Genomic DNA, 25,136 nt, shown 5'->3' with positions numbered 1-25,136 from the left:
ACACTGGGTGTGACTGGAAGTTGAGAGAAGAACTGGCACAATGGCCACAACAACAAACGCTGCAGGCTGCTCTTCGTCTTCTGTTTTACCTCCATAACATATAATGGTATCACCCTACATATCGATAAGGTATATATACACTGACATCAGTAATGAATTATTGAATAGATGAAGTATTGGTAAATGTATAATACAGTAAGTATCAGAAATAATGGGTCAAACCTAGTTGCTAGTTGAAGCCATTTAGGGAAACTAATGAAATTATTTTATCAAGTTGTATTTTCTGTCTCTTGTTGATAAGATTCATGTGTGTTTATATACTATGTGATGTAACACTGGGTAATGTGTCCATTGATAACAAGAAAAGTGCTCGTGTGACCCAGGAGATGAACAATATGGGCCCTCTGAGGGGGAAAGGCAAACATCTCATGAGCAATGTTAGAGGAGCAAGGAAATGTCAGTATGAAAATAATGTAAATAGTCACAGAAGTAAAAATAAAGGTAAATTTGCACTTCCACCTCCCACTCTGTTAGAAAGTCAAAAATATATTTTTCTAGTGTATTTGTGTGTGTTTAGACCGAATATGACCTTCATTTCTGGTAAAAATTAGTGTTTTTTTTCGAATTTTTTTCGTTGGACGTTTTCTGGAAAAAAATCATGGCAAAATACACCAAAAAACACTAGAAAAACCAAAACCAAACCTAACCTAACCTAACCTAACATAACTGACTCTCACCATATGATGGAATCACCTATTTCTTACCTTATTGGCCTGGTTCTTGTTCATCGTTGGATTCTGAGATTGTTACACACCGTCTTTGCAATATTTACATTCTGTCTTGCTCTTAGTACACTTTTCTGAGGTTGGAAGAACACCATGCGATCGAAAAAATACTATAGTTTCTTCGTCTTTTTCCAAAAAACTAGCAATCGGCTCCATATAACTTAAGTGACACCCATCGCAGACTGCCATGGTCGGAACTGAAGTTACTGAACTTGAATTTCGAAATATAAGAAACCCAAAATAAAACTCGAATTTGATTGGGCCAAATATACCGCGAATTAAACCCCAAATCATTTTAATTGGTTGAAAAACAAAAACGCTTTTGATTCGCCGTGTGACGTGTACGGGAACGCATGCGCGTGATGATTTATGAAGGAGATGCAGGAGACACGCAGTGTTGGAGGTGAGGCAGGCGATAATGTCGGAAGATTAATGGAAGAAAATAGATAAAATTTTGGATAAGCTATCTCCGTTATTATACATTTCCGCCGGTAATGTAATCGATGAAAATTATCCTATAATTAGACTTCATATTCGAATATGATAATAGACTAGTGGTAGGAATGAACGGTGTGTAAATGCAATAATACCGATTTTTTTTTCGTGGAACGTTTTTCAAAAAAAATTAATGGCCAAGCGAATAAAAAATACACCAAAACACACTAGAAAAGCAAAAACCAAACCTAACCTAATCTAACCTAACTGACTCTCACCATATGATGGAATCACCTATTTCTTACCTTATTGGACTGGTTCTTGTTCGTCGTTGGATTCTGAGATTCTTACACAACGCCACATATGTTGTACTTTGCGGTATTTACATTCAGCCTTGCACTTAAGACACTTTACTGAGGTTGGAAGAACACCATGCGATCGAAAAAATTCTATAGTTTCTTTGTTTTTTCCCCAAAACTCTCAATCAGCTCCATATAATTGAAGTGACACCCATTGCAGACTTCCATGGTTGGAAATGAAGTTGAATTCCGAAATATGAGACCCAAAATAAAAATCGATTTTGATTGGGCCAAAAATAAAGCGCATTAAACCACAAATCATTTTAATCGGTTGGGGAAAAAAACACTTTGGGTTGGTCGCTTGACGTATACGGGGACGCCTGCACGTGATGATTAATCAAGGTGACACGCAGGAGACACGCAGTGTGAGAGGTGAGGTAGGTGATAATGGCGGAAGATTAATGGAAGAAAATAGAGAACATTTTGGATATGCCATCTCCGTTATTATACATTTGCGACGGTAATGTAATAGATGAAAATGATCTTATAATTAGACGTCTTATTAGAATATGATAATAGATTAGTGGTAGGAATGTGGATTGTTTAAACGCAAAAATACCAAAATAAAAGTTTTCAAAGGTGTACGTATGCAAAATACAAATAAGAAAAAGGTTAATATTTAGAAGTTGGGTAAATTTTTACAAGTGGACAACCATGTATTTTTCCGATGGTTTAGACAATGTTAAGACACTTTTCTTCTATGACGTTTCGGTAAATTTTTACTTTAGGACATAAGTCCCTTGGGGTTGACCAATATGTTTTCCCAGTGTATATTGGTGTGTTATAAACAAATCACCTTCATTTTTGGCGGAAATTGCTAGTTTTGCCCCCCAACTCCCCCATCAATAATGGGGGAGAGCCTGAGAAATCGGGGTTTTTTGGATGAGGGAGAAAACGAAAAAGAGTCATCTGACCTAACAAAACCTAACCTAACTCCTAGCCGGGACTCTGCTCCCAGACTCCCGGTAAGCCTAACCTGACCCCTAGCCGGGGGCAGTAGGCCTAGCTTAAACTGACCTAAATGTTTCAGTAGTTAAAAACTTTGGAGCACGCCATGTCCAAACTACAATACCTTAGTTAGAACTGGAAGGACCAGGGATACATAAGAATTGGATAGAATGATCGTCTCTCGTAAAACTTGGCAATAAACTTAAAATAATCGTAGGAGCACAAACGAGAACTAACCTCCACCAAGGCCATTGTGAGACTGGTCGATGAAATTACTCAAGCTGCATTCTTTGAAAAAATCAGATGTGATTGGTTGAAAAAAATTCGCGTGAAGATATCGATACCTCATTGGTTATGACTGGACGACGTCGGTCAACATTGAGCATGCTTGATGTGCCGATAGCATCTCTTCACAGACAAGGACTGAAAACTATTAAAATCAGTTGAATTCAATTGTGTCGCTATTATCTATTTCCGCCTGTTATACAGTATATGGGATTCAAAATGGTCAGAATCGCGAGATGTAAATGTTTCAGTAGTTTATAACTTTCTGGGGCATTATGTCCGTGAGTAAAATAATACCGACTTTTCCCTCACAAGTGACTTAAATATTCCAGGGGACCTGGGGGGGGGGGCCATGGTTAGGAAGTTAGGTTAAGTAATTTTAAATCATTTGCGAGGGAAACGTCATAGAACAAAAGTCTAAGCCATCGGAAGAACACATTGATCAACAAAAAATCCATGCCTGTCCACTTGTAAAAATTTACCAGAAGTTGCCACTACCTAATGGAATATTAAGTCATATGAGGAGATAGAAAAAATATAAATAATTTATTCTAACATTTCTGTCTGAAATTTTTAGTTTTGGAGTTATTTTAACTTTTATTTTATAATATTTGGCCGACAAAACATTGTAAAAACCTAACCTACATAATCTAACCTAACCCTGGCCTAGTGTGTAAGAAATTTACCTTCAGTAAGAGATACAGGAGGATAGAGTGATGTGACTTGAATGAGGAAGTGGTGTATTGTCTGTTTCTTATCACAGTACCATGCATGGTGATCTACAAGGTACTAACACTGAACTACATCTTGGATACTTTACAGATGAAACAAGAGCACTCTGAACCCTAAAAATGACATTGGCTGTTGCTTCATTACCCAAAATACTGTATGCAGGAATAATGCACCAGCCAGCCAATGTACATCCATCTCACATAGACGCCATCTTCCAACTGCCTGTGAATGCTGATTAGCACACGAGTATTACGTCACATTAACATTCACTCTGATTGGCCAAATATTATCCTTTTTCCTTTTTTCCCCCTTTTATCCTCTTCACTGATCAGCTCGTTAGCCATTTGGGCAACTACTGAGCATGCACTGGCTCCTGAATATATATGAACCTGCTCCAGTGTTGGTCAAGTCTGGTCTTGAAAGAGCTCACACTCGTTGTCGTCACAACACTCTCTGGCAGATTGTGCCAAGAGTTTACAACTCTCACTCCGAAAAAGTTACCCCTCACAATTTTCTGATCCACGCTAGAACATTTCCCCGAATTCCATACCCTTCCAGTTTAATTTTCAGCCTTTTCATTGGGTATACTGTTGAAAGCCTTGGCAAAATCTAGGTATAAATTGTCAATATTACCCCCCCTGTTCCAGAATTTGCGACCAAATATCCAGTACCTTGAGTAATAGTGTTAAGCATAAAACCGTGTTGGCAATCCTTTACAAGGTTGTTTCGTAGTAGATGTTCCATCGTGGCATCTCTTATAAAGCTCTCAATTACTTTACATATTATGCTGCTCAGGCTCACCAGTCTATAGTTATTCGTGGAGTGACGATCGCCCTTCTTGAAGTTAGGACTCTCATAAGCCATTTTCCAGTCACTGGGGACCTTTTGCTCATCTAGGCATTTACAGAACAGGATCTTCAGGGGCTCAGCAAGTTTGTTGCAGAACTCACTTAGCACTCTAGGATGTACCATGTCAGGGTCGGGACACTTATGAACCTTTAGCTTTGACAGTTTATTTCTTTTAACCTCTTCTGTGAACACAATGTGAGTCAGTGCTGTGTTGAACCGTCTGTCCTCAAATGCAGGAAGGTTGTTCGTATCCTCTCATGTTAACACTGAGGAAAAGAAACTGTTCATTGCCTCAGCTTTGTCCTGGTCAGAATCTACATAACTACCATCTTCAAGCCTCGGGTCCGATACTCCTACTCGCGTTTTTAATTTTGACTTTGCATAGCGGTAAAACGCCACTTGGTCTAACACGACCTTGCTTGCAATCCGCCTATGGGACTCTTTTCAACCCATTTACACTCTGACTATGCTAGGTTCCTGGCATTTGGATACATCCTCCTGTCCTGCTCATTGTTTGACCTAACCCACGTCTTGAATTTCTGGGTTTTCTTCTTATCTTTGTTGACTGCTGCAGGGTTCATGTGCGGGGGTCTCCTTGTATTCCTGGAGGCACTGGGTTTGGTCTTGGGTATATATTTCTCGATCAAATAGTTCACTTTACTTGTTATGATATTCAGCATATTGTCTGCATTCTTATACCTTAGTGAGTCAGGCCAGTGGATACTCCTCATCCCGTCATAATTTCCCTTGTAATATTTGCACCTTGGCCTCGTTTTTTCATTAACTAAGTAACAGTTAAATCTGATGGACAACATTACATGGTTGCTGGTGCCAACTGGGGCAAGGTGTTCCAGTTTGGCCACCATACCCTCCTTGTTTGTTATGATGAGGTCTAGTGGCTTGGGTGTTTGCTCCTCTCTATAATGCATCGGGTCCTTAACATGTTGGAACAGAAAAATATCTCGGATTATCTACAAAAAGAGCAGCGGGGTTATTTAAGAAATTTGGCGTGAATTCTTTCTCCAGTTGATGTCGCCATAGTTAAAGTCCCCCATGATAAGGGGGTGGCTTGGGTTGAGCATCGCCGCATAGTCTATTAAGGCTCTTAAGTACCTTGATTTGTTAAGCTACAGTTTGGGGATCTGTAGATACACCCGACAATAAGTAAGTCTCCCCCCTCTTTAATTTAATTTTACACCACTTTCTTCAAAAACATCCTCTCCCTGTACCCTCGCCTGGCTGGCTCTAAGGTCTTGTCTAGCATAGAAAACCACACCCCTCTTGCAAGTTTCTTGAGAAAGATTCGGAAATAAGTGAATCCGTTAATACTGAACTCACATTCCTTGGGTCGATTCTCCTTTTCTTGTACAACAGTTCTACAACTCCTACTATGTTGGGTTGGTGTACCTTCAGTAGTGTTTCAAACTCCTCTCTCTTATCAAGGAACATATCAGTATTAGTGTACAGTAATATTCTCCAATACGTATTGCAGTGTAAGGTGAATCATCGTACAGTATCATGCGTGAAAACAAAAGGCCCGCCAAGCTGCGACTGTTTATACTAGTGATGCTGGCATCAGCACTAACAAGCCCGGCAGCCTCTGTGTGTAAGGCATTTTTTTTTTTTTTTTTAATATACAGTTAACCCTCACTTTACGCGGTCCCGCTTTCCACGTTTACGCGGTGCCTTGCCAGAACCTAACGTGCTCACATTACGCGGAGAATGTCCGGCGCGACGCTATTTTTAGATTCGCCCCACCCGCCTGCCTGCCTGTGCTCCTCGCCTCTCCCTCCTCCTCCCTCCGCTTGGGCAAGCCACGCGGTAAGGTTGCGCAGTGTGTGTCTTTGTTGCGTTATCACTGACGTCATATGACGTATCGGACTGTGATTGGCCATGCGTCCCTACCCCCCTCTGCTGCTAGCTGTAATTGGCTTAAAGTATTATGACGTGTCCACCCGGGGGAGAGAGGGAGGAAAGACGACGCTTGACCTAGCCGCGGCAGTTTCATCCCTCAAGGCCACACCGTGTAAACGTGCATCCATTGTTCCGTAAAATGGCTTCCGCCGGACCACCACCCCCAGAGAGAAACCTTTCCTTACCTGGACCCAGCGGCACTAAGCCAAAGAAGACACGACGTTCTTTAAGCTACGAGGTGAAGTATACCATCATCCAAGAGTTGGAGAAAGGAACAAGGCAGGTTGATTTGGCACGCCAGCATGGTGTGAATGAATCTATGATTCGAACAATAAAGAAGGATGCAGCCAAGATAAAGGAGCACATGAAGATCACAAAGTCTACAGGTGCTTCTATGGTCAAGTATTTTCACAACCAGGTGCTTCTTAAGACAGAAAAATTACTTGTGAGGTACTTGGTGCGTCAGGCGCGACGGAACATGGCGGTCGACACGCGCTCTGTTAAGGACTACGCACGTGAACTGTACATGGCAGTAGTACGAAAGATGGGAATTACAGAGCCCAAACCCTTTAATGCTTCCTCTGGGTGGTTACAGAGGTTTAAGATCCGGAACAAGATCACCAATATAAACATTGGTGGTGAAGAAGCGAGTGCTGACCGTGCTGCGGCTAGGGAATTTCCTCCGTTTTTACGTAAGATTATGGAGGAAGGACAGTACAGTGACGACCAGGTGTTTAACATGGACGAATCTGGTCTTTTCTGGAAAAAGCTACCTTCCAAGTCCTTCGTTGTAAAGAATGCCAGCAGGATTCGGGGCCGGAAGATGCGGAAGGAACTCATCACCGTCCTGTTTACCACCAATGCCTCCGGTACCTGTAAGCTCAAGTTATCGGTGATCCACACAGCCCGCAAGCTGCACGCCTACAAGAGCATGGACATGACCAAGCTAAATGTCCACTGGCTGACAGCACGTAAGGCGTGGATGTTCTCTACACTGTCCCTCTCCTGGTTTGATGACTGTTTTGTTCCCGATGTTGAATGGCGCGCGATTTGAATGTACTTCAATTACTTCATTGTACAGAATATACCTCCGGCGGGGCAATCCGTGTATTATAAACCCGCGTATGTTAAGGGCCGACTGTATAACTGTACTAAATATTGTAAGTAGAAGAGCACCTGTATATTCTAAGATGGGAGGAGGGCTTATCTCAGAAACTATTGATTTACACCACAAATGAAGGTCAAATTCATTCATAACACATCAGAAAAACATAGTTTCAACTTCAAGTTCGTATAGTAACAACAAGTGAAATTTTAACGTTATTTTGGCAAGTTTAAGGAGATTTTCTTTCATGTAATGATATATTACTTATGTAAGAATTTTGGGATAACATTTAGAAATTGCCACCAGCTCACTGAATATTGAGTCATATATGGGGAGATAGAGAAGAAAAAATAATAAATTCTATAACTTTTCTGTCAAAAATTTATAGTTTTCAAGTTAATTTAATTAATATGGCATCACAAAAATTTTGATCAAGTCCCAGGCTGCTGATCTGAATTTCTGCATCATTTACACACAATTGTTTCTCTTACTTTGTCAACACAACATACAGTATATTGCAGTGGCTCTTAACCGGGGGGTGGGGGGTGAACCCAGAGCAAAAATAAGGAATGGCCTTAACAGGTGTGTGTCCATATTCGGATTTTTGTGGGGAGGGCAGGGTGGGGGTCTTGCTCCCCACATTTACTTCAAAATGTCGTAAATGGTAACTACATCAATCAAAATGTAAAATGCCACTAAAAGTGACTGAATTAAGGTAGTAATAATGTCGAGAAGTGTACGACAATTTGATGAAGAAACGGTAATTTTGAGGCTCCGGTACGATAATTCACATTTGAAAACTTGTCAACACTGACTGCGACCGCTGCTTATACAGACTCTTTTGAGTAATAAAAGTTATTAAAATAACTAATGAAAAACTAATTTCTCAATTTTCCTATTTAATTCAAAAGGAAATTGTTTTAGAATTTTTAGATTTAGAATTTTATATGAAGGAAGGAACAGGGGGGGGAGGGTGGAGATGAGGACCAATGGGGTGCGACTCTAAAAGGTTAAGAACCGCTGGTATATTGTTTCTCACTGTTGATCTTTTTTTTATGGTCCTTTTCTATTAAAATTATAATTATTATATATTATATTACACTTTTATTTAATATTAAAGACAAATATATATTAATTATTATTATTATACTTTCACCCCCAGGCCCTGATGTACGATATTGACCTGTGGAAACTGTACTACAGTATACAGTCTCTCCTCGACTTACTCCGTCCCAACGACCAGGCCGTAAGTCGAAAATGCAAAAATAATACATAGAAATTCTAAAATGAAATGCAGTACAGTAAAAGTAATCAATAATGAGAAATTAATGAAGTGTCAGCTGAATGCACAAGGGGGCCTCAATTATTTTTTAATTAAGCATGGAGACTACATTAATTGGATGAAGCAGAGGAGGAGACAGGGCTGGGTGGGTCATCAATTTCACTTTCTTCAGACAGGCTAACATAGTACTTGCTTGTTGAAGGTATGGATCATCTTTAGGGAGTGAAGAGGCAGCAGTAGGGGAACTTCTTAAAATACATGTCTAATTTACACTGCACTGTTTGCCTTTTCATTTCATTGTAAATCTCCCTGTAGCAAGCAAGTGCATCTTGGATCAGTTTGTTAACTTTTGCAAAATGGTTAGCATTGTAATCCATTTCATCAAACATTTGCATCCCCTTATTAATAATAGCAAATGCCTCTCCCCTTTGTTTCACTGAAAACTTTTTGGGGGGTGTAGGTTCTTCTACATTTTGTCTCTCTTCTTCCTCTGCAATTTTCTGTGCATCCAGTTCAATAAGATCCTCATTACTTAGCTCTTCTGCTACACTTTCCACCAACTGCTCAACATCTTCATTATCAATTTCTAACTCCAGCTGTTGACCCATCTGCGCTATCTTGTTACTAATCTCAGAAATTGCTTCATCTTCATTAAATCCTTTGAAATTGTTCACATATCTTTTCAGGACTTTCTTCCATATTCCATTCATGCACTGACCTGTAACCTCATCCCATGCTGCAGCTATGTTCTTTATACATTGCAAAATGTTGTAGTCCTTCCAAAACTCTGAGCGTTTTCTCACCTTCAGTAGCAGCAATAGCCTGAGCGAAGGTCGTACGTAAATAATACGCTTTAAAAGCAGCAATAGCACCTTGATCCATGGGTTGGATGATAGAGGTAGTGTTAGGTGAAATGTAGACTACCTTAACATCAGGGTGCAGGTCGTCCAGGTGTGGTGGGTGTCCCGGACAATACTCCTTGGCTCGTGGAATGAAACAACTCGGGAACCAATCCTCAAACAGTGCTAGGTCATTCATGCTTTCTTATTACTGCGATAAAACACTGGCAGTGTGTGCTTACTGACATTTTTAAAAGCCCTTTGGTTCTCTGAATGATATATCATGAAACCAGCTACATCCCCCCCCCAACAGAAGTGTGATTCGGTCCTTGAATCCCGGCTTGGTTTTCGCCTCTTTGTGCATATATGTCCGTTCTGACATGCGCTTCCACAATAAGCCAGTTTCATCCACATTAAATATTTGCTCAGGAAAATAATTTCTCTCCACGATGACATGATCTAGTTCCTCCTTTAATAGCTTTGGCAGCACCCACATCAGCACTTGCTGCCTCTCCACTCACCTTTACACTGTGCAAACTGTAACGTTTCTTAAACCTTTGGTACCACCCATGACTTGCTGTGAAGTTTTGGTCTCGCTCATCTGCCTGCTCTTTCAAACTTTCGAAAAGACTACTTGCCTTAGTCTGTATTGTTAGAAGGCTTAAGGGTACAGGCTTTAGCAGCTGATCTTCCATCCACACCACAAGTAATTTTTCCATCTCATGAAGAGGACCTTGTCTTTTTTTTCGTTGTTATTGTTCCCTTTATAGATGCTGATAGCTTCACTACCTCACGAATTCGTTCCTTGTCCTTCAAAATTGTTTATATCGTCGAGTGAGAGAAGCCAAGGTCGTGTGAAATGGTTACTACTGTTTTTCCATTTTCATATTATATCTTCATTTTCATCTCAAAAGTAATTGACTCTCCTTTTCTTCTCAGCACCATGAGAACTCTCACTTTTACGCTTGCCAGCCATTTTAAAAGGAATTACAAACAAAAATTTTGTCGGTACACAGCGCGATCACTAACAACAACGACGGACAAACACCAACTGAGCGGGCTACGGGGTGGATGCTGTACACCACGAGGCGGCCCAGCCCACGTCGCACGGGACGGAAACGTTTCATTACTAGAAAATACATAATGTAATTTGAAAAGTATTTTATACGACCACGGCGGTCGTATGTCCGGGTTGTCGTAAGTCGAGGAGGGACTGTATTTAAATTTATTTTATGTGAGCGTCACATAATCTGCTTTTTTACCAATCAGGACAGTTCATATTTCTGGTAGATTTACACATGTGCCAAAATATCATCTATGAGTACAGTACAGGTTGACAACCCTTTATCCGAAATTCCAAAAACAGAAAAGCTCTGAAAACCGAAAGTTTTTTTGTGGAGCAATTTTTTTTTTTTTTTTTTTTTTGTAACAGCCCACAGGTCACTGACCCACATCGGGGCCTGGGGGGTGAAAATGTAATAGTAATAATAATTATAATAATAATGATAATACAGTAAATAATAATTATTCATAGTAAATAAAAATTTTAATAAAAAATACACAAAAATAAAATAAGAATGATAACAATAATGATAATAACAATAATACTGTAATAATAAAATAATAATAATAATAATAAAGAAATACAAGAATGAAAAAGATCAAAAGTGAGAAACACGACCTAGACCTATGAATTATTATTATTATTATTATTATTATTATTATTATTATATTTTAGCCCCCAGGCCCCAATGTGGGTCAGTGACCTGTGCCCAGGTGGGCTGATCCCTGTATATAAAAAAAAAAAAAAAAACTAACCATTCTGAAAACCGAAATGCATCTGGTCCCAAGAATTTCGGATCAGGGATTGTCAACCTGTACTGTATTCATTCATGATTGGCTCCCTCATGACCTTAACCCCAGAAACACATGAAGACAAGAAGAGAATCACTTTTACTGGGGTAACGGAAAAAATTGGTGAATTATTGAAATAGAACTTTTTGTACTTTAGGAAAGGTTAGGTTAGGTTTTCAATGTTTTTTTTGTGTATAAAACCCACATTTTTCCTCATCTTCAAAGCTCTGCCCCTTTGTCCAAATCATTGTTGTATCTCCTTAAATAAGCATTAGTGATGAAAGTAAAGGTTATATTATACTTTCAAATTTATATGAAAAACATAAAACTTCTTTTTATTAAATTCTCATTATGGCACAAAATAGCAAGAAAAAACTTGGATCACCTGAAGAGTCTCCAGCCCAGCTTATTTCACCCTAACTAACACTACTGTATTTGGGAGGTTAGCATTAGGTGAGTTTGTTTCAGCTTTAACATGACTTACTGTGTAGGCTGTTACTTTACATTTGTGATAATATTCCTTGTTTTTTATACTGTTCTTGTTTTTCAGTATTTTATATAAATTTTGTCAGGGTTGGCTGATTTAAATAAGGGTTTAAACCAAACAAAAACAATTTTGTTTTAATCTATGTTTTTTCTCGTTTTTAATAAGTCATGTATTGGTTTTTACTACTTACAGATGGTTTAAATGATTTCTCGTAGATTTGTTTTATAAGTACGGCATACACGTAGCATGTGTTCCAACTTGAGTACAAATCCAACTTAAGAATGTCCTCAGGAACAGAACCAGTTCATAACCCGGGGGCCCCCTGTAATATTTGGAGTGTTGTAGTGGACTTCTCCCCTACAACTGCCTACAACTGCGTAGCAGCTCACCACCTGCTATCGCATTCCAATGTGCCGCCTTCCCTAGCAACCAACCAGATGTTACCGTATCTTAGCAACGAAACTATTCACCGGCTACTTCTCGGGTTTTCCCACCATGACTCATAGCGGCTGCTGCGGGGTATATAAGCTCTGTCTCTCCCTTGAGATTCAGTCTGACCAATCTTCTTGAACAAGCAACACCTCCTCCTCTGCCGCTGCCTGGCGACCCTCGCCTCTCCTCCGCCTGCCTGGCGGTCCTCGCTCCCGCCAGCGAGCATGTCCTTCTCTGAGCTTCCTCACCAACCAACTCTCATTCTGCCCATTTTCCTGAACAAGCAACATCTCCTCCAGCAAGCTCCACGCTGTTAACATTTCATTCAACCAGGAATCCAGCAACAGGCAACATCTTCTCTAACGAAGCTCCTGCACATCTACCTCCTTCAACAAGCTACTCACCGCACGTCTCTACCAAGCAGCCCCTCACCACACAGCACCTCCAGCACCAGACTGTCTATCATATAACTTATATATTATACAAGAAAACCACATTAGAGTTTCCTTCCATCCTGAGTGCTAGACAACATTAATATCTCGATACCCCTACAATGTCATTGGGACAATTAATTATACAGATATCAAATTGCAGACAACAGATCCATAATCACCAGGTTCAGGAGTACATATATTGAGAGCTGAACAAAATTGGTGAGATCAATATTATGGCTGAAATGGTAAGCCTTGGTCGAAACAATTTTTATTTCAGATTTAATTTTAATGTGTGTAAGAGTACTTAAGTACATCTAGAAGAACACATAAACACCAGAAAGTGAACTTGAAAAACCAGGGTTGGCAAAAACCATTGGTAAAAAACAAAGGGGGGGGGGCTGGTTTCAATGCTATTATGTTGGTTTTAATAAGTTTTAAGTATTATTTGTATTTCCTTTTATAATTGTTTATTATATTATTAATTGTAAACATCACATTCAGGACGGTTTAGCAATCATTTATACTCTTTTCCATCTCAAAAAATTACTGTGTAAAGCCCAAATTTGATAAAACAGAAGTTTGGATCAGTCATCTAGACTCATCCTACATGCTTATTATCACCACTTTCACCAGTGTATAGTAATACAGTGGTCCCTCGGTTAACGAGCACAATCCGTTCCAGCAGGTTGCTCGTTAACTGAAACCATTGTTTCAATGGGTTTTTGGGTAATTGGTTCCAGCTCACCAAAAATTGCCTAAATTCAACAAAAAAGGTAGAAAAGTACACTTACTTTGAGGTGTGAATGTAGAAGGCTCCTGGATGATGATGATGATGGGAATTAAAATGGGGGTGGAGGAGAAGGGAGAAGAGAAGGCATTGGGGTGGAAGAGAAGTCACCCCTTGGTGCCATTTCACCCATAAAATTTTAGTTCTCTTGGTGTAATTCAAGGTTATTTTCTTTAAATCAACACTGCACTGCATTATATATTGTCAATATGTAAAATAAATTTCAAAGTGACCAATAATTTGCTTGCACACACAGAAAAAAAGCATTTACTTGAAGAGAGTCTCAAGCAAGATGTTACCTCCACTGAAAAGACAGGGAGACTGGCGCCTGTTTGGTGTGTTGGCAGGCTGGATGGCGCACATAAAACTAGTTTCCTTACCTTCAATTATGTTCAATAATTGTTAAAATTACTAAAAAAATTAATATTAAACTTTTTAAATTATTGAATAGTATAAACTTCTTGATATTTACTAAAATAGTTAGGAATTTATGCCCTAAAACCGATTACTGTCTTGGCGGACTAATACTACAGCTGGTGGACCACCAAATGCACGCAAAAACATGTTGAGGTCGGCTTGTAAAAAACTCATTAATCAAGGGGTTGCTCGTTAACCGAAGTTAAGAATCTTGTGGAAGGTAAATCGTTAACCAAAATCTCGTTAACCAAGGGATCACTGTACTGTAGCTCACATCTATGTTGAACAACCACAGAGACATAACACATCCCTGTCTAACATTCATAGGTACTGTAGTAGGTAGTGGGCAGCTACCAAACAGGGAGGTACTAATGCCTGGGAAGATATTGGAAGCATAAGGTTTTGTCTAATGGTAGACCCTGCTGCCATATGTGACCAAGTCCCAGGTTGCTCATCTGACTTTCTGCCTCATTTACACACAATTCCAGGGTCTCAATTGTTTCTCTTACTATTGACAACACAACATACGTACATTGTTTCTCACTTTTTATTTTTTTCTCATTTTTTAATTTCTTTATTATTATTATTATTACAGTGTTATTATTATTATTATTATTATCATCATCACTATAAATTTATTATTTTATTTTCAAATTTTTACTTTTTATTATAAATTTTAATTACTGTGAATTATTTATTATTATTATTTATTATTATCATCACCTCCCGGGCCCTGATGTGGGTCAGTGACCTGTGCCCGGGTGGCCTAATCCCCGTAAAAAAACAAAAACAATATTCAAATGTTTCACTTTTCTCCCATTTACTCTTACTGTTGACCTGCTGTACTTACAGAATGTTTTACTGTATTTAATAGCCTTCCTCCCATCCCATATACTTCTGTTCACCCTATCGTTTGCCTTTTCCAAATCTACTGTAAATCTTTTAATCCATCTGTAAGTAATAAAAACCAATTAATGACTTATTAAAAAGGGAAAAACCAGATTAAAACAAAATTGTCTTTGTTTGGTTTAAACCCTTATTTAAATCAGCCAACCCTGACAAAACTAATATAAAATACTGAAAAACAAGAACAGTATAAAAAACTAGGAATATTATCACAAATGTAAAGTAACAGCCTACACAGTAAGTCATGTTAAAGCTGAAACAAACTCACCTAATGCTAACCTAACTTCTACTTAGCAAGGTTTGTCAGTGGACTACTGCACCATCCTCATCATCGCCACCTCCTGCCACTGGCAGTCCCCCGCCAACCTCACGCAGTCTGCCACTACAACAAAATTCAGCCCATAAGAGCCCGCACTGATAGATATAGGAATAGCACCATCCCGTCTATTGTTAAAATAATACACAACTCCTGATTTATGTTCTGTACAGCCCTGTAAATGTATTCAACGCATATCATTATGTCTAAATCAAATGTAAGTTTGTACAGGTTGTACCTCTCTAGTACGGCAACCTCGGGACCTGACCGGTGCCGGACCATGGAAATTCACCCTTTTCCTGGATAGATAGTGACTTGTGCTTATGTTTGGAAGCACTAGCACCACTTTCTCTGCATCATGGTCTCTTTGAAGACATATTGAAGGGTTAAATGTCGTATAGTAGCTTCTCAAATTTCCCGAGTTTTTAACTCTTAACGTATTTTATTGGAACACACAAAAAAATCAATAAAAAAAATTTGACGGCGGAAACTTGAATTTCAACGGATTATGCAGACGACGTGCATAATCGTGTAAACAGCGTCATTTCTCTTATGTACAAAAGATTCATTATTGTTTATTACTGAATGTCTTTTTTATTGAATTAATGTTTATGTGTGCAAAATGAGCAATACAATTCATTAAGAATACGTAGAATATTAAAACACGCTATGAAATGACACAGAATTGTTTTCGTTGATTACAAAGCCAGTGACTGACTGGTTCTACATATAAAACTGAAGAAAATAAGACCTTGGTTGTAGCTGTAGTAAAATTAATATGGTTGTTTTAAGTAATGTTATTTAATGTTAATAAATGGAACAATAGAAGTAGCTAACGATAATGGTAAAGAAAAAAGAGAGATCGCGTATGTAAGTGCGCATGCGCACACGTGAAAACATATCGTCATTACTTTACATAAGAATATGAAAGCAACACTTATTTACTGTTCATATATGTTTTAATTAATGTTTCTGAATTTGTTTTTATTGAATTAATGTGTGCGTGTGCAAAATTAACAATACAATTTATTAATAATACGTCGAATATTAGAGGAGACGAGACGGCTGCCGGCATTGTTTATGTTAAAGCTTACGAAACCAGCGACTGATTGGTTCTACATTTAAAACTGAAGAAAATAAGACCCTGATTTTAGCTGTTGTAAAATTAATGTAAAAAAATTAATATGGTTGTTTGAAGTACCTGTAATGTTATTTAATGTTAATAAATGGAACAATATAAGTAGCTAACTATTAATGGTAAAAAAAAGTGAGACTGCGCGTATGTAAGTGTGCACATGTGAAAACATATCGTCATTACTCTACATAAGAATATGAAAGCAACACTTATTTACTGCTCATATATATTGAAGGGTTAAATGTTGTACTCTGTATAGACAAGCAGAGAGAGAGAGAGAGAGAGAGAGCAGCCGAACTGCCGGATGTAAACAAACCTTAATTTCCCGCGGCTTTGTTTTTTTGTTTTTTTTTTTAAGGGGATTAGCCCACCCGGGCATAGGTCACTGACCCACATTGGGGCCTGAGGGGCAAAAATTTAATACTCCTGTAATAATAATAATCAGATAAGTAAAAAAAAAAAAAAAAAGAGCTGCCTATCTACCTATTGGACAAACTAAAATCGTTCCGGTCCACGGGAGTTTCCGGATCACAGAATGCTGGACTAGAGAGGTGCAACCTGTATATTTTCAGCCACTGCTGCAACTCTATTAATAAACCGTTTATTATTATTATTTATTATTTTATGTTTAAAATCCCACTATATCATAGCCCAAGTCCTTATATACATCTAAAATCACTTAATTTAAGACAAAAGAAGAAATAGAATGACAAAATACAGTAAATGAAAGTAAAAAAAAAATCAGGTAAATATAATACTGTAAATTTAAAGTTTAACCTCGTTCATATTGGCAGGGACATCCTGCACTGTACTTTTCTTATGATAACTACTTGCTGCCTGGTTTCTCAAGATCAGTTTTCGGTGTTTATGTTTTATTCTGTATCTGTATTTTGGATGTACATAAGTAGTTAGACACATCAAATTTCACTTCTGAGATAAATTATTTTCGGCCTATTCTTATCTCATCAATTTTGTTCAGTCATAATGTCTGTACGGTACTCCTGAACATGCCGATTAAGGATCTCTTGTCCGCAATTTGATATTTGTGTAATTACAGTAATTGTACAGTGGTCCCTCGATTAACGAACACAATTGGTTCCACAGAGTCGGTTGTTAATCAAAAATTCTGTTAACTGAATATTATTTCAATGGGATATTGGGTAATTTGTTCCAACTCACAGAAAAAGTATACATACAAAGTACTGTATACCGGTAATAGAATTAACAAAACATTAAATATAAACTAAATACAGTACTGTACTGTACAGTATACTGTACAATAATAAATAAAAAACAATAGAATACTGTACTGTATTTTCACTTATTTTGAGGTGTGTGTATGTTGTATTCCCGGCAGCTTTGTTATATATCAAACAGCTGATTGTAGAGGCAGCCGATGATGACATGCCATATTCTTTACAGAGTGCATTGTGTTCAATGCCTTCTTATGTTTCAAAATAATTTCCAGACTGTATATTATCAATATGTTAACTAAATTTCAGAATGACCAATAATTTTAATGTAAAAATGCAAAAACATTCAAGAGACCAACAAACTGGATGTTCACTCCACTGTAAACAAAGTTGAACTGAGAAGGCTATGGGTGATTCAATCAGTTGATGGGCACACTAAAACTGTTCCCTGTATTGTATATATTATCAATATGTTTACTAAATTTCAGAATGACCAATAATTTTAATATAAAAATGCAAAAATATTCAAGAGCACAACTTTCTTGATATTTACTCCACTGGAAACGAATGTAAACAGAACCTATTATTGTATTGGCGGCTAGCTGATCGGCTGATGCGCGCAACAAGCGTGTTTCTCATAACTCTGGTTACCGAAATTACCTACAGATTTTGTAAATTATGACCAATAATTTCAGAATACAGACAAAATAAGCCCTTACAGAAATTGGTGAAATTTTTAAGATAATTTGTTTTCAATACTATGAAAAATCACAAAAATAATAAAATTTATTTCATGTGTATTTCTTGGTGGTTAGTACAATACTGTACAAGAGTCAGTAGTGCCCCTCCCAGTAACTCTTATTGCACCACCTTACCTCACCACCTCACCTAACGCAGCACTCAACATCGTTTGTGATAAGTTAAAGTCAAGTGTTTTGTATATTTATTATGTTAAAGTATAGTCTCCATTTACGAGGTCAGTTGAACCCGTGGAGGTCCGCGTAAATAAAGTAAACGAAATAACAGAACATATGGGATTAATTTAAATAGAGACTGGGCCAATCCCAAACTCCCTTTTTCTGTCATGGTTGTAGTAAAATAGTATCTTAATTTTATGATGGTATGCACACATAATATAGAAGAAATATCAAAGAATATACTGTACCAGGTAAAAGAAAAATCAAGGATTAACACTTACGTTAGTAGATGAGATGGCTAGGCACACGGGATGGGGATGGTTTCAGGCGGCACATTAGTGGCCCTCCGTGAATCACTTATCACTATTCTCCATAGATGTCAGGCCTCCTGACATCTATGTGTAATCAAGATTATTTTCTTTAGTCAACACTGCACTGCACTATATATGTTGTCAATTTGTTAAATAAATTTCAGAATGACCAATAATTGTACTGTAAAAACATAAAAATACTCTGTGTTCAAGAGACCCAAGCAAGATGTTCCTCCACTGAACAGAGATACAAACTGAGGCCTGGTGGGTGAGTAAAAGTGGCTGATGGGCACACAAAACTAGTTCCCTGTACTGAATATGTTAAATAAGTGTTAAACAACTAATATTTTAATATAAAACTTAGAAGAATATTGAATAACACAACCTTTTGATATTTACTCAATTGGAAACAAATTTATGCCCTAGAACGATTTCTTAGAATTTCATTAACCGGACGTTAGATTACCGAATTTTGTTAGTTAACGAATTGAAAATTCTTATGAAAGTAATTAGTTTAACGAGAATTAGTTAACAGGAATTGTGCTGAAAGTCACTGTAATTAAAGATCTTTAGAATATTTAAAAAGTTACTGGACGCTGTGCTTATAAATAACCTTTATGCTTTTTTATTTCTTAAAAATATAGATTATCTTTCTCGCGATCAAATTAAGTTACAACACTAAGGGTCATACAATGGATTTTGTTCAATTTCATACACAGGTACTGTACTACCTGTACTTTACATGCTAATTAGGATCTGGTTCAAATAAAAAATCGGTTGATTAGTGTTAATTAATTGTATAAGCATCATTGTCATTCCAAACCCCATTTAATTCATATTACGCTATATAACATTCAAATCACAGCGCTTGTAGAACTCAGAAAACGGGAAACATTGATAAAGGATAACTCACCTACTCAATGTTACTAGACCATGTGTTGTATTGTACCCTGGACAGTTATCTAATGTTAATTGTATGTATTCATAGCATTGGAGAATTCAGGGTATCCATAAGATGAATGTTAAGTCCAGTTAACGGCTAGTGTACTGTAGGACTAAGTGTGATCAGGGTTTGAAGGTCATACTATTCGTCTGTGGTGATGTGCAATATAACTTCCAGATACCATATGAAAATACAATGATCTGGAAAAGGATAAAGGTATCATTACTATGTGAAGTGTTAAGTGATCTAAACTATGTTCAAAAAAAATATCGTGTATACCAATCTCGATGCTAGGCTTTGTTTGGGTTGGCGCTTAGGCGCCTGGTGTGCCTCGTTGATATTATAACCCAATGAATATACCCACGAACTAGCAAACCAAGACCTTACCTTAGTGTGTAATTTAGGATTAAAATATGTGTTTACATCGGCATGAGTGACAATATACGAAGTGTTCAGGTGAGAACCAGTAAAAATAAAAAGTAAAAATTAGATTGGAAACAGGCCTCGTGGTGGCGAACGAGGCACTGCCCTCAGTCCCTCCGTTCTACCGTCACCTCAGGTCAGTGTCCTATCGGGCTATATCCCCCTATAATTAAGGCTTATATAGAAGTTATTACAGTTTAAAGCTTTGCCTGATATATAAGTGTAATAGTAATGTGTTAGGGGTGTGATAACCGCCGTGAGCGTATTTCTCCAGTACCTCCATTCTGCAATCACCTCAGGTGCTATGCCCCGGCAGCCATTATCCTAGGCGTCCCAACAGGTGGTGACTACTCCCAGCTATGCCAATCCTCTGTAGACGTTGGATATCCAACACCCTCCAAATGAGTAAGAACAAATAAGGAAGCAACTCTGCGGTGGAGTCTCTGGGTGAAGCCCTCGTCTTTGCACCCGCAGGCGGATTGATGCGACGAGGTGCCTGTTGTGTATACCTTAAAGTCACAAGGAGTTCCATACCTGCAGGTGTGGAGGGTAACGGTGTGTTGAGATGGTGCTTACTATGTATGATAACCGGCGGTGCTATTCCCTTACAGGTGGAGCAGTCTGATGTGTTAAGGGATAGTGTAAAGAGGAATGACAGTAAGGTGGTCACATGTTATGCAATAAGTATGTGGATGACATGCATTAATGTAAGACGTTTGGTGCCCATCTGGGTAACAACATTTTCGTTGTTCTTCTGAGGAAGACCAATTCATTTGTATGTTTTTTAAGTATGCTTTATAGATAATTTAATTAAGACATGTTATGGTTTCACCCTTCTTTCCCCTTATCGATCTGGTCAATGGAAAACCTATCCCAATGCCTAGTCCTCTGCGCTACCGAGCTACATGTTGTCCAGAGGGGTCTGGGCAGCGACCCTTAGAAATTAAAATTAGGTTAGTATTTTCTAGCATTAGTGACCCCAGTCTGGCAGTATATAATGATTTGAAATAAGTAAGATATTTAAAATTTTTTAAGAAGTCAATTCTGTGTGCCCCATTACAGTATAAAATCCTCTATATCATGTTCCTCAACAAATTTGTGTCCATTTCTTCCCATGTTGCGTGCATTTTATGTTTAAGTAAATTCATCTGAACAGTACAGTAGGGCAGTGAAATTTTGCTCAAAGCTACTCTTGAGTACAGTATCACCTTTGCAGCTGTCAGATGTGCATTCCAGTTAACGTCCTTCTACCTTGGTGTTTGTCTGGTAACTGAAGGTGAAATATGGCTTGTGACTGTTCCAGGATACTTGAGACAGGGTGGGAAGAATCATGATGTATCTCATACTTGCATAGGACTCCATTGGACTGAAACAGTTAAGAGGATATTCATGCTAAGAAGTGATGTTTGACCCCACCAGGCTAGAAGGGTTGGACGACTGAGAGACCCATGTATGATTGAGAACTAGTTGTTAAGTCAGTTGTTGTCAAAGTGTAACAAGATGTTTCTCTTCTAGAGCTGCAGTGAGCTCTTGTACTTGACAAGCATTGGTTCACCTCTCATTTTTTAAATGGGATTTCAAGATCATTCCCAGATTTTCATTTCCATTTTTTAGTCCATATATTTTCTACCATATTGTTTTTACTATTAAGACTATCAATGATATACTGTACGGTAGTTTGTACCTGTGGGTGGGGGGGGGGGGGTTGTATTTCCTCACCTTTGCTGCTGGATGTTATTGATGTTGTGATGGTTTCCAAACTTAATTTTCTTGTACCCATCAACACAATATTGCATAGATCCCTTGTTCCTAGGTATAGGAATTTGCTATTTGATTTTGGGTTGAGTGTGTCAGAGGTGAAGGTTAATGTATAGCTGGCCGAGAGGTCTATGTGAAGGTTGTGACTATTTTTATCTTAAGTTTATTAATGTTATTGTAGTCATTTTTAGGATTATTTCACTGATATGTTTTTCTTTCTTTCCCACAGATATGAATTGGACAGTGGAAAAAGATGAAGTAGATTGTGAGAACTTTGTTGGGTGCAGTTGTAAAGAACAGTGTGCAAGACAAGTATTACCAACTGAAGGAAAGAATTCTAAGTATACAAGAAATTATTCAATGTTGAAATAATTAAAAACTTGTGTGCAAATTCACCCCCTCATAATACTTTTGTCAATTGTAGTAATATTTAACCAGCCATCACAAGTAGTGTACTTGTAGTATATCAGCCTGAGTATCATCAGAGGAACTGTACATATAACAAGAGTATATAATTTTTGTACTCTTCCCTGTTGAGTGTTACTATAGTGTATGTTGTAAGTCAAAAACAGTGTTTGTTAATTTGTATATTAATGACAACTAAAGTTATTTGTGTAACTCATTCTTTACACTATTTTTCACATTTAATCAAAGAGGTATTGAGGAACCTTATTAATAATGGTGTAGTCACATCACAAACTGGATCTTCCATCACACTTGCCTCCCCACTGTCCACCCATCTCAGCATCAATACATCAGTGTCAGTAAATCACATTCACTAATAGATTTGTTTCAGTTGTGTTTGTTGTTTTTCAAATATAATTAACAGTAACAAGATATTAATAGCTCTTGTAGGAGGAAACCATTTCCCAGTTCAGAGTCACTAAAACCTTTGAACACAATACACACAGTTTTATAATGGAAGGTCACTCAGAGGAACAGTCGGAGTCTCCCAGAGAATTGTCTGTAAATTCACATCAGGTAACAAATTTGAAAGATGACTTACACCAGAAACTGTTTGCGTGTCCAGAATGTCAAAAAGGTTTTCCACAAAAATATAAATTAAATTACCATATGAGAATTCATACAGGAGAGAAATCATATCAATGTTCTGAGTGTCTGACAGACTTTGCACATAAATGTTGTCTATATGTACACATAAAAAGTCATACGGGAGAGAAACCTTATCAGTGTTTTTTGTGTTTGAAAGACTTCGCACTTAAATCTTCTTTAGTTTCACACATGAGAATTCATACAGGAGAGAAACCTTTTCAGTGTTCTGTGTGTCTGAAAGATTTCACACATAAATCTTCTTTAGTTGCACACATGAGAAGTCATACAGGAGAGAAACCTTTTCAGTGTTCTATGTGTCTGAAAGACTTTGCACATAAATCTTCTCTATATGCACACATTAAACGTCATACAGGAGAGAAACCATATCAGTGTTTTTTGTGTCGGAAAGACTTCTTACATAAATCTTCTTTAGACGCACATATGGGAAGTCATAGAAAAGAGAAACCTCATCAGTGTCCAGAATGTTTGAAGGACTTTCAAGATAAATCTAATCTCAAAAGACATATGAGAATTCATACAGGAGAGAAATCATATCAATGTGCTGAGTGTCTGAAAGACTTTGCCCGAAGAGGTGCTTTAGCCGCACACATGAGAAGTCATACGGGAGAGAAACCTTATCAGTGTTCTCTGTGTCTGAAAGACTTCGCACTTAAATCTTCTTTAGATGCACACATGAGAAGTCATACGGGAGAGAAACCTCATCAGTGTTCTGTGTGTCTGAAAGACTTTGCACTTAAATCTTCTTTAGTTGCACACATGAGAAGTCATACAGGAAAGAAACCTTTTCAGTGTTCTGTGTGTCTGAAAGACTTTGCACATAAATCTTCTCTACATGTACACATAAAAAGTCATACAGGAGAGAAACCATATCAGTGCTTTTTGTGTCTGAAAGACTTCTTACATAAATCTTCTTTAGACGCACATATGGGAAGTCATAGAAAAGAGAAACCACATAAGTGTCCAGAATGTTTGAAGGACTTTCAAGATAAATCTAATCTCAAAAGACATATGAGAATTCATACAGGAGAGAAATCATATCAATGTGCTGAGTGTCTGAAAGACTTTGCCCGAAAAGGTACTTTAGCCATACACATGAGAATTCATACGGGAGAGAAACCTTATCGGTGTTCTCTGTGTCAGAATGATTTTGCCCAAAAAAGTTTTTTAGTCACACACATGAGAAGTCATACGGGAGAGAAACCATTCCAGTGTTCAGAATGTCATAGAGGATTCTCTGAAAAACGTTCTGTAGTAAAACACATGAAAGTTCACAAAGTAAAACCCTTTCACTGTGTAAGATGCAAGAAAGTCTTTAAGGAGAAAGAGAATTTAACATTACATACACAGAGATGTTCCCAGATTCACCAAGTGCCTAACTCACATTATAATGAAGGTGAAAGCTGCCAGGATTTCCACCATGACTTGAGCTTGTCATCCCAACCAACAGTGGAGATGGGTGTTTCTGAAGGAGTGAAAAAGTGTGTTTCTGAAGGAGTGAAAATGGAAACTAATTGTGATCCACTCTCAGAAGCTTCACCAGGGCCTGAGATAATTGATCAATCATCTTTAAAGATGGAGTGCCAGGAACAAGCAGTTTGTATTAAGGAAGAATTTTGAAGTTGTTTTTGTTGAATACACTGTATTGTACTTGTGCTACTGATATTCTTATTAGACTGAACTTCATGTTATGTACATTTTGTGAATAAAATCGTTACATTATACGATTGAAATAAAAAGATATAAAATTTGAAACCATTTGAAATCCCAAACATGACTTGTGGGTACATTGGTGGCAGTCATTTCCCTACCCAAGTGCAGGTCTCTGGCAACTGTACAGGTACAGTACCTTTTTTTTTATACAAAAGTTCTGTTTATGTAATTTTGTAATACAGTAGAACCTCCTTATTTCTAACTGCTCTTACAAACTTTGCTTAATCAAATGAATTTCAAATTCAAACAGATTGTTCAACATATATCCTTAGTGAAACATGGCCTTTGTTATTCTATATGTTTCATATGCCAAAAATAAACAAAATCTGTATAATAAACAATAAAAATGATTCATAGTGCATCATAAAATATAGTAACATTTTTTCTACTACAAAAAAAAATCTACTGTAATGTGTACATCACTTCCTCTTTCTTCACAGTCATTTAAAATTTGAGTACTGATCTGAGGCTCAGGCTTTCTAGACCTCCTCCCCCCCCCCCTCCAG

The 25,136-nt window shown here is 37.8% G+C and overlaps 1 protein-coding gene across 3 annotated transcripts; it reads left to right on the top strand.

The window, feature by feature from the left end:
- On the top strand, positions 1-25,136 carry LOC121879190 (gastrula zinc finger protein XlCGF57.1-like). 3 transcript variants are annotated; one of them, XM_042385785.1, is made up of 3 exons: positions 1-129; positions 8,575-8,658; positions 22,076-25,136. In XM_042385785.1, the coding sequence occupies exon 3, from the start codon at positions 22,765-22,767 to the stop codon at positions 24,535-24,537; it is 1,773 nt and encodes a 590-aa protein (XP_042241719.1). In that variant the 5' UTR covers positions 1-129; positions 8,575-8,658; positions 22,076-22,764; the 3' UTR covers positions 24,538-25,136. The 3 variants fall into 3 exon arrangements, with proteins under 3 accessions (XP_042241719.1, XP_042241720.1, XP_042241721.1); XM_042385786.1 differs by lacking the exon at positions 8,575-8,658; XM_042385787.1 differs by lacking the exons at positions 1-129; positions 8,575-8,658 and adding an exon at positions 132-195.

This window comes from Homarus americanus, unplaced genomic scaffold (assembly GCF_018991925.1).
Source record: "Homarus americanus isolate GMGI-L3 unplaced genomic scaffold, GMGI_Hamer_2.0 scaffold33060, whole genome shotgun sequence".
Taxonomy (NCBI): Eukaryota; Metazoa; Arthropoda; class Malacostraca; order Decapoda; family Nephropidae; genus Homarus; species Homarus americanus.
This window is presented reverse-complemented; position numbering and strand designations above follow the sequence as displayed.

Bases quoted from the DNA above. Each gene is read 5' to 3' on its own strand.
- LOC121879190 (XM_042385786.1), top strand. From the start codon at position 22,765: ATGGAAGGTCACTCAGAGGAACAGTCGGAGTCTCCCAGAGAATTGTCT.